We start from the raw sequence: 13,389 nt of genomic DNA on the forward strand, positions 1-13,389 counted from the left end.
GGCAGGCGACATGGGCTGTTGGAGGTCACAGGGCTAGTGGGAGGGGGGGAGCTGGATGCAAACCCAAGTGTTGCACCCGGGGTCCCTGCTTTCACCACTGCGCCACCTACTTGAATGGCTTGGACTGGGAGACTGTCTTCCTCGCTGATCAGTCACAGCTCTGGTGGCCCACTGTCCTTTCTCTCGTGGCCTTCATCGTGGCTTGTCATCACCGTCCTCGCCCGGAGGGAAGCTCTCTGCCCCGTGTGTGTCTCGCTGTATTGACCCAGGGACCCTCACAGCCACCTGTAAGGTGGGCGCTACCCCTGTAGACCTTTTACAAGCGAGGGCGCTCGAGGTGGAGCGACTTGCTCAAGGTCACAGGCTCTAAGGTGGTGAAGCCACAGATGTCAAACGTGAATGAACTGGTGACTTAGGTTTATAACTAATGATTCTTAATTTGGGTCAGACTGGAGTGGCTTGGAGATCATTTAAGTGCTTTTATTGCATGAATCTGATATTTGTGTTACCAGGAGCATGTTATTTTGTACTACATATTTTGGTAATTGTATTTTTTGGAAACTTTCAAACACACGGGGGCGCCTGGGTGGCTCAGTCAGCGAAGTGTTTGCCTTCATCTCAGGTCATGACCTTGGGGTCCTGGGATCAGCCCCATGGGGTTCGTCCCGCCCAGCTGGGAATCTGCTTCTCCCTCTCCCTCTGTCCCTCCCCCTGCTTGTGCTCTTTTCTCACTCACTCTCAAATAAGTAAATTAATTAAATACTTAATAAAAAACTTTCAAGCATACAAAAAGCAGAGAGAAGCGTATGAAGTGTCCCATGCCTGTTACCTGGGTTTATAGTTATTTTAACAATTTGCCATATTAGTTTCAGCTGTGGTTTTTGCAGAACTATCTTAAAACAACTCCTTATATTTTAATCCCAAGTACTTTAGTAGGCGCATGTAAAATTGGCTTTTTTTTATGTAATCATATTACATGTGTAGTATAATCACTTAAAATCACTTGAGCTAAGTTCACATTTCCTACACTATGTCAAAAATACACTTTTATTGGTGATTTATTTGAACCAGGTTCCAAGCAAGACCCTTTGTGTTGCATTTGGTTTTTACCTGTTTTTTGGTTTGGAACTATGTTCCCGGTTTGTTTTCTTGTCAGTATAGCACTAGGGAAACCAGGTTGTTCTGCAAGACGTCTCTCCCCTTCAGGGTTTTCCCTGATTGTTTCTTTGTTGTGTTAACCTGTGCCTCAACCTCCTGTTTGTCTTCTATAGTGGAAGTTAGATCTGAGGCTTGATTAGATTTAGGGGGAAGACCTTTGTGGCAAGGTCTCTTCCCACGCCCTGCCATGTGCTTCACGTCACATTATGTCAGGACGTACATCAAGTCTAGTTGTCCCATTAGGAGCGTCTAAGAGTAATCAGGGTGCAGGCAGGAAGTGATCTGGGGCTGGTAATTGGCATGTGCAGACCAATTCTCCATTGACTGTTGTTGCCCTTTCACCTTGTGGTTTGAGTCTCCATCAGTGATCCTCGCTATTTGGACTCCAAAATTCATCCTATCCTTCATTCTTCACATACTAGCTAGAATTTATGCAAAGAATAATCCCCCCCCCCCCCCGCCCAATCATCTAGGGCCATTTGACTATACCCTACAATTTAATTCTTACTGGGAAGGTAGGATAAGAATTTACTTACTTCCATTTAATTATCAATTTCAGAGGAAGGAGTCGATGTAGTAGCTACTTCCAATGGTGACAAGAGTTTTTATTAACGACGTTATTTTAAGATCTCTAAATCAGAACCTTGGCATGCATTTTCTTTCCAGGAAATGACTTTAAGCTCTTAGACATTGAAATACATTTTTGAAATCCCAAAATGTTTCATTTAGTCATGAAACCAAACACTCTTTCCTTGAGATAAATGTTAAATACCTGTCATCCAGCATTATAACATTGTATTCGTTTCAGGTGGATGACATAGGGGTTTGATACGTGTGTGTATTATGAAATGATGGCCACAATAAGTTAAGTCTAGCACCACACATAGTTATATTTTTCCTTGTAATAAGAGCTTTTAAGACTCACTCTCTTAGCTTTGAAATACAATACAGTATTGTCTCCTATAGTGACCATGCTGTGTGTTACACCCCCAGGACTTATTTATCTTATAAATGGGAGTTGGTACCCTTTGACCACCTTCAGCCATTTTGCCCATCCCTCTGCCCCCTGCTTCAGGCAACCACCCCTCTGTTCTCTGTATTTATGAATTAGTTTGTTTCTGTGTTTGTGTTTTTAGAGAGGGAGGGGAGCCTGATGTGGGGCTTGACCTCACCACCCTGAGATCATGCCCTGAGCTGAAGCCAGGTCTGATGCTTCACCAACTGAGCCACCCAGACACCTCTATGGATAAGTTTTTTTTGTTGTCTTTTTAACATTTCACACACAAGTGATATCATACAGTGTTCTCGGTCTCATCTAGTCCACCTAGTATAACATCCTCAAGGTCTCTCCAGTGGTATCACAAATGTCAGGATTTCCTTTTTTTTTTTTTAATGACTGAATAATATATATATTATTATTATAGAAAATCACATTTTCTTTTTTTTTATTTTTTTTAAATTTTTATTTATTTATGATAGTCACAGAGAGAGAGAGGCAGAGACACAGGCAGAGGGAGAAGCAGGCTCCATGCACCGGGAGCCTGACGTGGGACTCGATCCCGGGTCGCCAGGATCGCGCCCTGGGCCAAAGGCAGGCGCCAAACCGCTGCGCCACCCAGGGATCCCCAAAATCACATTTTCTTAATCTATGGACACTTAAGTTGTTTCCGTGGCTTGGCCACAGTAGGCAATGCTGCAGTGAACACGGGGGGTGCTGATGTCTTTTTGAGACAGTGATTTTATTTCCTTTGGATAAATACCCAGAAGTGGGATTTCTAGATCAGCTGTCATCCAATCTTAATATTCAAGAACTGAAATGGTATGTACCAGCTTGTGTGCTACCAGCCTGCTAGCTGAAAAGTGGGAAGCTACAAAAGAGGGAGCCAACATTTATTGACTATCTTCTACCTATAACAGGTTGTGGCAAAGATCACTAGGTTTCCTATTTATTTATTCATTTATGAAGATTTTATTTATTTATTCATGAGAGACCGAGAGAGGCAGAGATACAGGCAGAGGAAGAAGCAAGCTCCCCTCTGAGTAGGGAGCCCGATGCAGGACTCGATCCCAGGATCACACCCTGAGCCAAAGGCAGATGCTCAACCACTGAGCCCCCCAGACACCCCAGGTTTAACTTTTTAAGAAAGTGCCAGACTTTCTTCCCAAGTAGTTGTACTATTTATATTCCCACCAGCAGCACATGAAGGTACCACTCTTCCAGATCCTAGCCATCACTTGATATAGCCATTTATTAAAAACTTTGTGAATAAGCACACAGTAATGTTTCATCGTGGTTTTAGTTTGCATTTCCCTAATGGCTAATGATGATGAGCATCTTAGGCTTATTTGCTAAATGTATATCTTATCTTTGGAAGTGCCTGTTTAAATCTTTTGTCCATTTTTAATTGAGTTGCTTGTCTATTGGGTTTAGACAGTTGGCTGTGTTCTTCTGGATCCGAGTCTTTTATCAGGTATATACTTTGTATAGAATTTTCTTCCACTCTAGGGATTCTCCTTTCATTGTATAAACAGAGTCATTAGAAGAACAGAAGTTTTTAATTTTGATGGAGTTCAATTTACCCATATTTTTTTTTGTGGATGTTAGTTTTGGTGTTTTATCTAGGAATTTTTGCTTCATCCAAAGTCAGAAAGATCTTTTTATATTTTCTTCTACGTGTTTTATAGTTTTAGGTTTTATATAAAGGTTTGTGGTTCATTTGGAGTTAATTTTTGCATATGCTACAAGGCCTAAGTGCATTTTTTTGCATATATATAATCCAGTTGTTCCAGCTCCATATGTTAAAAAAAACAAAATATGTTCCTTCTCTGCTGTCACGCTCTTGTGTCTTTGACAAAAGTTAGTTATGCATACGTAGGTGGGTTTATTTCTGGACTCTTCTGTTCCATTCATCTGTCTGCCTATCTTGATGGCAGTGCAATGCTGATGTGATTACTGTAGATTTATCATAACTTGTGGAATCAGCTCTTGTTAGCCCTCAAACCTTGACCCTTTTTTTTGTCCAGAGTTATTTCGATTATCCTATAGATTCTTTGTGTTTCCATTTGCACTTTAGAATCAACTTGTCAATGTCCACACACAAGAAAATCTGTGATTTTCATTGGGATTGATTTTTGATTAAGATTAGCCTATAGATTAATTTGGAAAGAATTGAGATCTCAAAAATACTGAGTCTTCGCTGTGTGATTTATAGCAGAGCATATTTAAGAATCACTTGGGGATTTTTGTTGAAATGCAAATTCCCCCAGAGACTTTGACTCTGCAGGTCTCAGGGCCATTACATTTTCTTAAACTTTATTTTGAAATAATTTCAGAAATACTCATTGTAGAAAATTAAAATTCTGGAAAATTACAAAAACTCTAATATTCCTTCATCAAATTCCCCAAATGTTAACATTTTACCATGTTTTCTTTTCTTTCTCCTTGCCTCTCTCTCCACAAACACAATTATTATTTTTTTAACTCTTTAAGGATAAGCCACAGACAGGGTTTCTCTTTATTGTTAAGTACTTTATATTTCTTAAAACCAAGGGTACTCTCTTACATAACCACAGTATAAGTATCCAAATGAGAAAAATAACAGTGATACTGTTTAACAGTCTAATTCGTACATAGACCCTATTCACATTTCAGTAACTGCCCCACAAATGTCCTTTATAGCAAAGGAACCCACATGCTGTATTTAGTTGTCTCTTTTATTATAGTTTTCAGTTTGTAGCTATTCAAAGTAGTTGTGCTTTTTTCAGATTGTAAACATTTCAGAAATAGCAAGAGCATGGAACTAGTTTCAGCAGGATCCTGTTAATTTATTTGCATTCATTAGGTGAAGAAGTAGGTCCAGTAATGGATTTGCTTTTAAGCAAGAAAAATGTAGTTCTGTCTCCCTAAAACTTTTTAAAAAGCGTGTGGAACAGACCCACATGTGAGGAATACTGAGCTGCACCATTCTGCAGAGAGGTCTGAGGTTTCTCTTTTAGCGCCATCCTAAGAAACTCTGGGAGGTAAGTTCCCTTCAAGCAGGAATTTTAAAAATCAGAAGAATGTTACCCATACATTCTTATAATCGACAGATGGCCCTGATTGTGTTTTGAAATATAATGCCTCAGGAACAGCAAAGAAAAGAGTGTGATGTGCTAAACTCTTGAGTTCCATTTTCTTCCTCCATCCCGTTACGTGGTTAAAATATGTATAGGAACAATTTTTCATAGAGGAAAAATGAAAACCTCTTGGATACAAGTGGGAAGGATACACACACAAATTACATGTTTTCAATTATGTAATTATTTAAATATTTAATTTTTTCTTAATATTTAATCCAAGTAAAAAAACTTAAGTGGTTTTTGCAATATTTTTCTGATGCTGTTTGCTCATGGAAATTTAATAGAATCATGTTCAAGATGAAAATATTCTTACATAAGTAGATTTGTTCTACAGTTTTTTCTTTTCTTTCTAGTGGAGCCATTTCTTTTTTAAAAAATAATCTTTTGAGTATAAGATAATTTGGACTAATTATTAGAAAAATTGAAAAGTGTAGAAGAGCTTTTAAAGACCCTAGGAAAATTCCATATTCTCATTCAGAAGTAATTATTATTAATATTTTGGCATATTTTCCCCTCCTGTTTATTTTTTTAAAATTAATTTTTAATGGGAAGCCCAGGTGGCTCAGCGGTTTAGCGCTGCCTTCAGCCCAGGGCGTGATCCTGGAGACCCGATATTGAGTCCCACGTTGGGCTCCCTGCGTGGAGCCTGCTTCTCCCTCTGCCTGTGTCTCTGCCTCTCTCTCTGTGTCTCTTGTGAATAAATAAATAAAATCTTTTAAAAAATTAATTAATTTTTACTGAACTTATCTACATACTGGAGAATAAAACAACGTTTTGGATTGAACTGTGTGCCATTGGTGTTTTTGTTTTTTAAGATTTTATTTATTTATTCATGAGAGGCACACAGAGAGAGGCAGAGACACAGGCAGAGGGAGAAGCAGGCTCCATGCAGGGCCCCGATGCGGGCCTCGATCTCAGGACCCTGGGGTCACAACCTGAGCTGAAGGCCGATGCTCAACCGCTGGGCCACCCAGGTGCCCCACCATTGGTGTTTTTGAAGGTCTCAGGCAGTCAGGGCTAATAACACTTATTGAGAGTTTCCCATATACCATCACTATTCTAGAAGCTTTCTGTGAATTATCTAAGTTTCTTTAACCAATTATTTTTCCATGGTATAAATATCACTGTGTTAAATTTTGAAAAACCGATAGATAGTTAAGCCTAGAACTTATAGGGACTTAACCAATTTATGTACATCAGGTCTTTGAAGAAGTGCCTATAAGGCAAAACACGTTATTAAGGATTCATCGACTTTTCAAATTCTGCCGACACTGACGAGCATCTGCCCCGGCTTAGGCACTGTACGGTGCCCAGCGCCCTGGCACTGATTGTCGGCATCCAGGTGCGTGCCCGGGGTCAGAATGGGTGGGAGCCGCAGAGGCGGCTCGTGGCCACCACCTGAGCCCCGAGGGCCCCCCCCCAAAGTGTAGACCCTGCCACGACTCCTTGCCAGAAGTCTTCAGTTCGTGGAAAGAATATAATCTCCATCCCTGGTTGTGCTAGAACCCTTCTTTTCTATAAAGCTGGGGAAACCCCCCGGCAGCTTTGAAGCCAGAAGTGAGTGTTGAATCCATCATCCCGTCTGCACGTGAGAGTTTGAAGGTCAAGACTGTCTGGAGGCTGCGGTGCAGGCTCCGTGAGGCTCCCACGCGGTCCCAGCCACGCAGCGGCGCTTCACCTGCTGTGATCACATACGTGTGTGGTTCATGCATTTCCTCCCATCTTTTAATTATGGAAAGTTTCAAACCTGCAGAAGAACTGAAAGAATAGTTAAGTAAGCATTTTTTTAAACCTGGATTCACCAGCTCTTAGAGTTTTTCTACATTTGCTGCCGTCACGTTCTGTCCCTCTCCACACACACTTTGTTATTGCTGCTGTTGAACCATTTGGAAGTGAGAAATTAAGCTGTAAGCATCATGGTACTTCATGCTAAACACTACAGAATGTGCCTCTTGAAAACAAGGATTTTTTTTTCCTTTTTTAAAAAGATTTTTTATTTATTCATTCAAGAGAGAACAGAGAGAGGCAGAGACTCAGGCTCTCTGCAGGGGCCTGATGTGGGACTCGATCCCAGGCCTCAGGATCACGCCCTGAGTCAAAGGCAGACGCTGAACTGCTGAGCCAGCCAGGCGTCCCGAAAACAAGGATTTTCTACATAATCACAATCCAGATATCATACCCAAGAAGTTTGTCAATGATATAATAATCTTATTTAATATATGGTTCATATTCAGATTTCCTTAACGGTCTTCAAATTTTCCTTTAAAGCTAGACCAGCTCCTACACCTTTGGGTTTTTTTTTTTTTTTTAAGATTTTATTTGAGAGAATGAGCAAGGGGCACAAGCAGACTCCCCACTGAGCAGGGAGGCGACAGGACACAGGCTCGATCCCAGCATCCTGGGATCAGGACCGGAGTTGAAGGCAGATGCTTAACCGATGGAGCCACCCAGGTGTCCCACCTTTTGTTTTTGTTTTTTTTTTTTTTTAAGTAATATTTATTTATTTTTTTTAATTTTTTATTTATTTATGATAGTCACAGAGAGAGAAAGAGAGAGAGGCAGAGACATAGGCAGAGGGAGAAGCAGGCTCCATGCACCGGGGCCCGATGTGGGATTCGATCCCGGGTCTCCAGGATCGCGCCCTGGGCCAAAGGCAGGCGCCAAACCGCTGCGCCACCCAGGGATCCCCCCACCTTTTGTTTTTTAATCTCTTGTAACTCTGGTATTTTTCTGAAGAGCCCCAGCTGATTATCTTATAGAATGTCCCAGAGTCTGGACTTGCCTAATTATGTTGTCATGATTCGAGTCAGGTTGACCATTTTTGCAAAAAGATCACAAAGGTGAAGAGGCGTATTTCCCGTTAGGTCATATCAAGAGGCATCATGTCACTTTGTCCCTTTATTGGTGATGTTACATTTAACGACAATGCCCTACGTTTTGGCCGAGCCTCATTTCTGACGTTTAGTACTGTTGAGGCAGGTGGGGCATGCGGCATTATTCACAGGAGCCAAAAGGTAGGAACTGCCCAAATGTTGAATGACGACTGTTGAACAGATGAATGGGTAAATGAATCGTCATATGGCCCATACGGGGGGACATCATTCAGCCCTAAAGGAGAACGAATACATATTCATATGATAGGTGCGCACTGATACATACTTCAAGATGGATGAGCCTCAAAAACCTGATGTTAAGTGAAAGTCTACACAAGCTTACATATTGGATCATTCCATTTCTATGAAATACCTAGAGCAGGTAAATCCATAGAAACGTAATACAGATTGGTGGTGGCTGGGGCATAAAAGAAGGGAATTGGAATAACTGCCTGACAGGTTCAGGGTTATGTTTTTGAGTGATCTGAGTATTTTGTAACCAGGTACATGTGGTAGTTGTACAGCATTGTGAATGCATTAAGTGTCACCAGATTGATTTCTTGAAAATTGTTAATTTATGTGAGTTTCACCTCAATAAAAAGTGAGGGGGAAGCAGCTTCCTGATGATGTAGAGGAAGTAGAACGTACGGGTGTGAGGTTATAACGGAGGATGAAAGATAGAGGCTGGCGAGGGGCTTTCCATTCAACATTAGCCTCGGTTGAAGCAACTGAAATGTCAGGCCTTCCGTGCAGCCTGTGGGTGGATCAAGGCCATTTTCGAAGGTATCAACCTCAGTTTTGAGAACTGCACATTGTGCTGGGGTAGACTTTTATATCTTTTTGACCTCCAATTCAGGAGAGTCATGTTACCTGGGATTGCTTAATGAGCTAAGAATAGAAAAGAGAGGTGATCTGGTCACCTGGTTTTTTTGGTGTTTTCTTCTTTCCATCCGACTTAGGCTCATGGGATTTCAAAATCTATTTTGGTGCTGCTCATGATACGGAATATTAAAGAATGTATGCAATGTGTGGAGTGGGAGTTAAAATTAGAACAGCTCCTTTGGACTGCGAAGGATCAAAGTGTATCAAGTGACAGGTGTTGATGCTTGGTGATCCAGGGTTTTACTGACTGTCCGCTAGAAATAAATTGAAATGTGGGGAAATGTTATGCGAGATTATGTTTAGAGAGAAAATTTGCTAGAAGCCCATGTTTTCAAAAAGAAAAGAATGGTTGAATTGGTATTCCCATTCAATGGAATGTCCATCAGCCATCAAAAAATACCATTTATGAAGAGGTTTTAATACCAGATTTATGATATGAAACAGTGTGAGGTCATCACGAGAGATACGATATGGAAATTTTTTTTAAAGATTTTATTTATTCATGAGAGACCCACAGAGAGAGGCAGAGACATAGGCAGAGGAGAAGCAGGCTCCACGCAGGGAGCCTGACGTGGGATTCGATCCCAGGTCTCCAGGATCACACTCTGGCCTGCAGGCGGCACTAAACCGCTGGGCCACCGGGGCTGCCCCAGAAAAAAATTTTTTTTTAAGATTTTATGTATTTATTCATGAGAGACACACAGAGAGAGGCAGAGACACAGGCAGAGGGAGAACCAGGCTCCCTGTGGGGAGCCCATTAGGGCCTCGATCCTGGGACCTCAGGGTCATGACCTGAGCCAAAGGCAGATGCTCAACCACTGAGCCACCAAGGCGTCCCCCCAATATGGAAAATTTTTTCAAAATGTGATCAACCATGTTAAGGAAACAACCTGTTTATAGGAAAAAAACAAAAAGACCGCAAGGAAATTTTTTTTTTTTCGCAAGGAAAATTTTAACAATACTTTTTTTTGTTGAGTGACTAGAAGGTGGGTGATATTTTACCTGCTTTTACTTTTTGCGCTCTCTGCAGGTGTAATGGTGTAAAGGTGAACACAGTTGCTATAATGCCGGCGCCCGTTGGTCAGGTGCTTGCTGCGGGCCAGGCCCATGGCTCTCTGCGTTTACATCCCTGCAGTCCCTGGAGGCAGGTGATGTGCTGGGCTCAGGTCACAGGTGCAGGGATTGAGGTTCAAGGAGTAAAAGAACCCGCCGCAGGCCGGGCGGCTGCTCGGTGGCGGGCTCCAGCGTGGGCAGTCCGACTCCGGATCCTCGGCCTACCCGCCACCGGGTGGCACGTTTAGTGGCTGCTGAAGAGACACGCGGTCAGGTAGTGCGTGTGGGGTTGGGTTCGGGGAACGCTGACCCGGCAGCCGGCGGACCCTGTTTCCGGATCTGCTCTTGCCTCTTCTTGGTTCAGATTAAGTTCATATGCGTTTGGTCTCAGTTTTTCTATCATAGTGAGGAGAACAGAAACCTCCCGTTTGCCTGATTTTTTTTTTTTTTTTTTTTATGCTTCCGAGCCTGCTGCTGCGCTTGTGATAACGACTTGGAAGTTTACGGTGCTGTTGCCATGAGCTGAGACTAGTTTGGTTTTTTTTTTTTAAATGTAGGTTTAAGAATTTGGCAGATCCGGGTTCAAGCCCTTTGGATCCTAAAAAAAAAGAAAAAAAATCGCTGAGCCTCAGTTTCCACATCTGCAGAATGGGAACAGGACTGTGCGCCGTGAGGGTTGTGAGGAGAGAAACAGACGCTGCTCCAGGGAGGCGGTCGCCGCAGGGAACTGTCCCCCTCTGTCCCTCCTCCATCCAGCCTCGCCTGATGTAGCGTAGTAGAGCCCCGGGGTGATGAGACCTTTCTAAGTTTCTTGCGCATTTTTTTCTTTTACACATTTTAGTAAAATAAAGGGAACATTAACCAACAGTGGCAAATTGTCAGCCCTGGGCCCTGGGCAGAGGGGAGCAGGTGAAGCAAGATGAAATGATCCTGGTAGGAATGAGGGCAGAGGACACCGTGTTCGTCTGTGCTTCTGGGGCCGTGGAAACTTCGCCGGCTGTTCCAGAATGCAACAGGACACCCCGGGAGGGGAGAGGGCGCATCCTCCCTTAACCTTGCACCAAAAGTGCACAAAGTGCACAAAGTGCGGCCAAGTGCACAAACTTTGGCCTATCGTAGACAGAGCAGCCCGGTCCTCTCATGGGGGTCCGCTCTGTATTTAGGTTAAACCGATGCTGGGCTCTTTATTGATTTCTGTGTCTCCAGAAATATACGTGGGGTTATTTTTGGCAAAAAAAAAAAAAAAAAAAATTAAATTTCCAAAACTGTGATAGGTCAAGGTGCTGTTAATCAGGTACCATGATGGTTTGGGAACAAAAGTCTCTGTAATACAGTTGACAGGCAGTAGGCAGGAGTTTGGGGGACGGAAGTCAGCTCCAAAACCAAGACTACAGCACGTAACGGAGGAGGAAGAGCCAGGATACTCCTTACAGTAGCTGGTGGCATTTATTGAGAGCGTGCTGTGTGCCAAGCTTTATGACGTTACGCTCCCCTCTTTCTCTCTCGTTAATATAATTCTCTCTCCCTCTTTTTTTTTTAAAGATTTATATAATCATGAGAGACACGGAGAGAGGCAGAGACACAGGCAGAGGGAGAAGTAGGTTCCCTATGGGGAGCCCGATATAGGACTCGATCCCGGATCCTGGGATCACACCCTGAGCCAAAGGCAGATGCTCAACCGCTGAGCCACCCAGGCGTCCCTCTCTCTCTTTTTCAAAGATTTTTTATTTATTTAAGAGACAGCATGCAAGTGGGGGTGGGTGGGGGAGACGGAGAGGATGTTGAGCAGGCTCCTGGCTGAGTATGGAGCCAAAGACCTGGGGTTCAATCTCAGGATCCTGACATCATGACCTGAGCCGAAATCAAGAGTCAGACGCTTCACTGACTAAGCCACCCAGGCGCCCCGTATCTTTCTTTCTAGAAGTATTTTTTAGTGTCTGATAGCACAGACATAAGAGGAAAATGTCTAGCTTGGCTTACTGCATGCAGTACCTTAAGGCAAACATTCTCGTGACGACTACCCAGGTCAGGTTTTGTCAATTCTTGCTTCATGTATTTGAAGTTATGTCAGTAGGTGCACAAACAATTTGGGTTTTGCTTTGTCATAATGAAATGTTGCAAGTCGTGATAGATGAGCTATGATATAAAGAGTTCCTCCTATGCTATTTCTGTCTCTGGCAATGGAGTTCCTAAAAACAGAGTTTGTTGCTAGAATGTTCCCTCTGGGGGCACCTGGGTCGCTCAGTGATTGAGCGTCTGCCTTCGGCTCAGGGTGTGACCCCTGGGTCCTGGGATCGGGTCCCACATTGGGCTCCCCTGCTTCTCCCTCTGCCTGTGTCTCTGCCTCTCTCTGTGTGTCTCTCAGAATAAATAAATAAAATCTTTGGGGGAGGAAAAAAAAAGAACGTTCCCTCTTTGTGGGCACACAATTAACGGCTGCCCAGCAAGGTGAATACTTGTAGCAGGGACTCCTTTGCGTTCCTTGTTCAGCAATGATTCCTCCAAAAATTATGTCAGGGAGGTGGTGTAGACCATGGGCTTGGAGAGTGGACTGTGGATTTAGAACAACCACTTCCTTTCCCTGGGGCTTGGGCAATTCATTCAACCTCTCTCTGCCATTTTTAATTCTTTGGAAAGGACTGTGGCTGCTCCATTGATACTGCAGCTGCATAAGGATTAAATGAGGGGATCCCTGGGTAGTGCAGCGGTTTGGCACCTGCCTTTGGCCCAGGGCGCGATCCTGGAGACCCGGGATCGAATCCCACATCAGGCTCCTGGTGCATGGAGCCTGCTTCTCCCTCCGCCTGTGTCTCTGTCTCTCTCTCTCTGTGACTATCATAAATAAATAAAAATTAAAAAAAAAAAAAAGGATTAAATGAAACTATTTCGGCAGAGCACACAATCCAATACTTGGCATGTAGTAAATATCCAATAAATGTTAAATGGCCCGATAGCATTGCTGTCTTGTTGTATTAGCTCCCTAGAACTGAGGCTCAGTTTAACACACTTTGTGAACTAAGTCCCCCTGCCGTGGACCCCTGATTATATAGTCCAGTGAGCAGGTGCTAACTGACCTGACCCCTGAGGTCTTCCCCGTTCCTACAGCGCAGGTGTGCATCGGAATCATCGTGGTACTGATCGTGCACAACTATTGGTTCCTCTACGTCCCTTATCTGACATGGCTTTGCCTTGACTGGCGGACCCCAGAGCAGGGAGGCAGGAGATCCAACTGGGTCAGAAGCTGGACCGTTTGGAGGTATTTTAAGGACTATTTTCCGATTCACGTGAGTACATTTGTTTTCTG

General features: G+C 43.2%; 1 protein-coding gene across 4 annotated transcripts in view; it reads left to right on the forward strand.

The window, feature by feature from the left end:
* Positions 1–13,389, forward strand: part of MOGAT1 (monoacylglycerol O-acyltransferase 1) — a 53,010-nt gene that overhangs the window by 2,558 nt on the left and 37,063 nt on the right. For all 4 annotated transcript variants that reach the window (XR_005985097.1, XM_041737631.1, XM_041737633.1 and 1 more), the window contains exon 2: positions 13,191–13,369. Coding sequence is in view for 3 of the 4 variants with exons in the window: in XM_041737631.1 (XP_041593565.1) it covers positions 13,191–13,369 (179 nt within the window). In the remaining variant the exon portion in view is untranslated. The remainder of the gene's footprint in view (positions 1–13,190; positions 13,370–13,389) is intronic.

This window comes from Vulpes lagopus, chromosome 22, assembly GCF_018345385.1.
Source record: "Vulpes lagopus strain Blue_001 chromosome 22, ASM1834538v1, whole genome shotgun sequence".
In the NCBI taxonomy this organism is placed as follows: Eukaryota; Metazoa; Chordata; class Mammalia; order Carnivora; family Canidae; genus Vulpes; species Vulpes lagopus.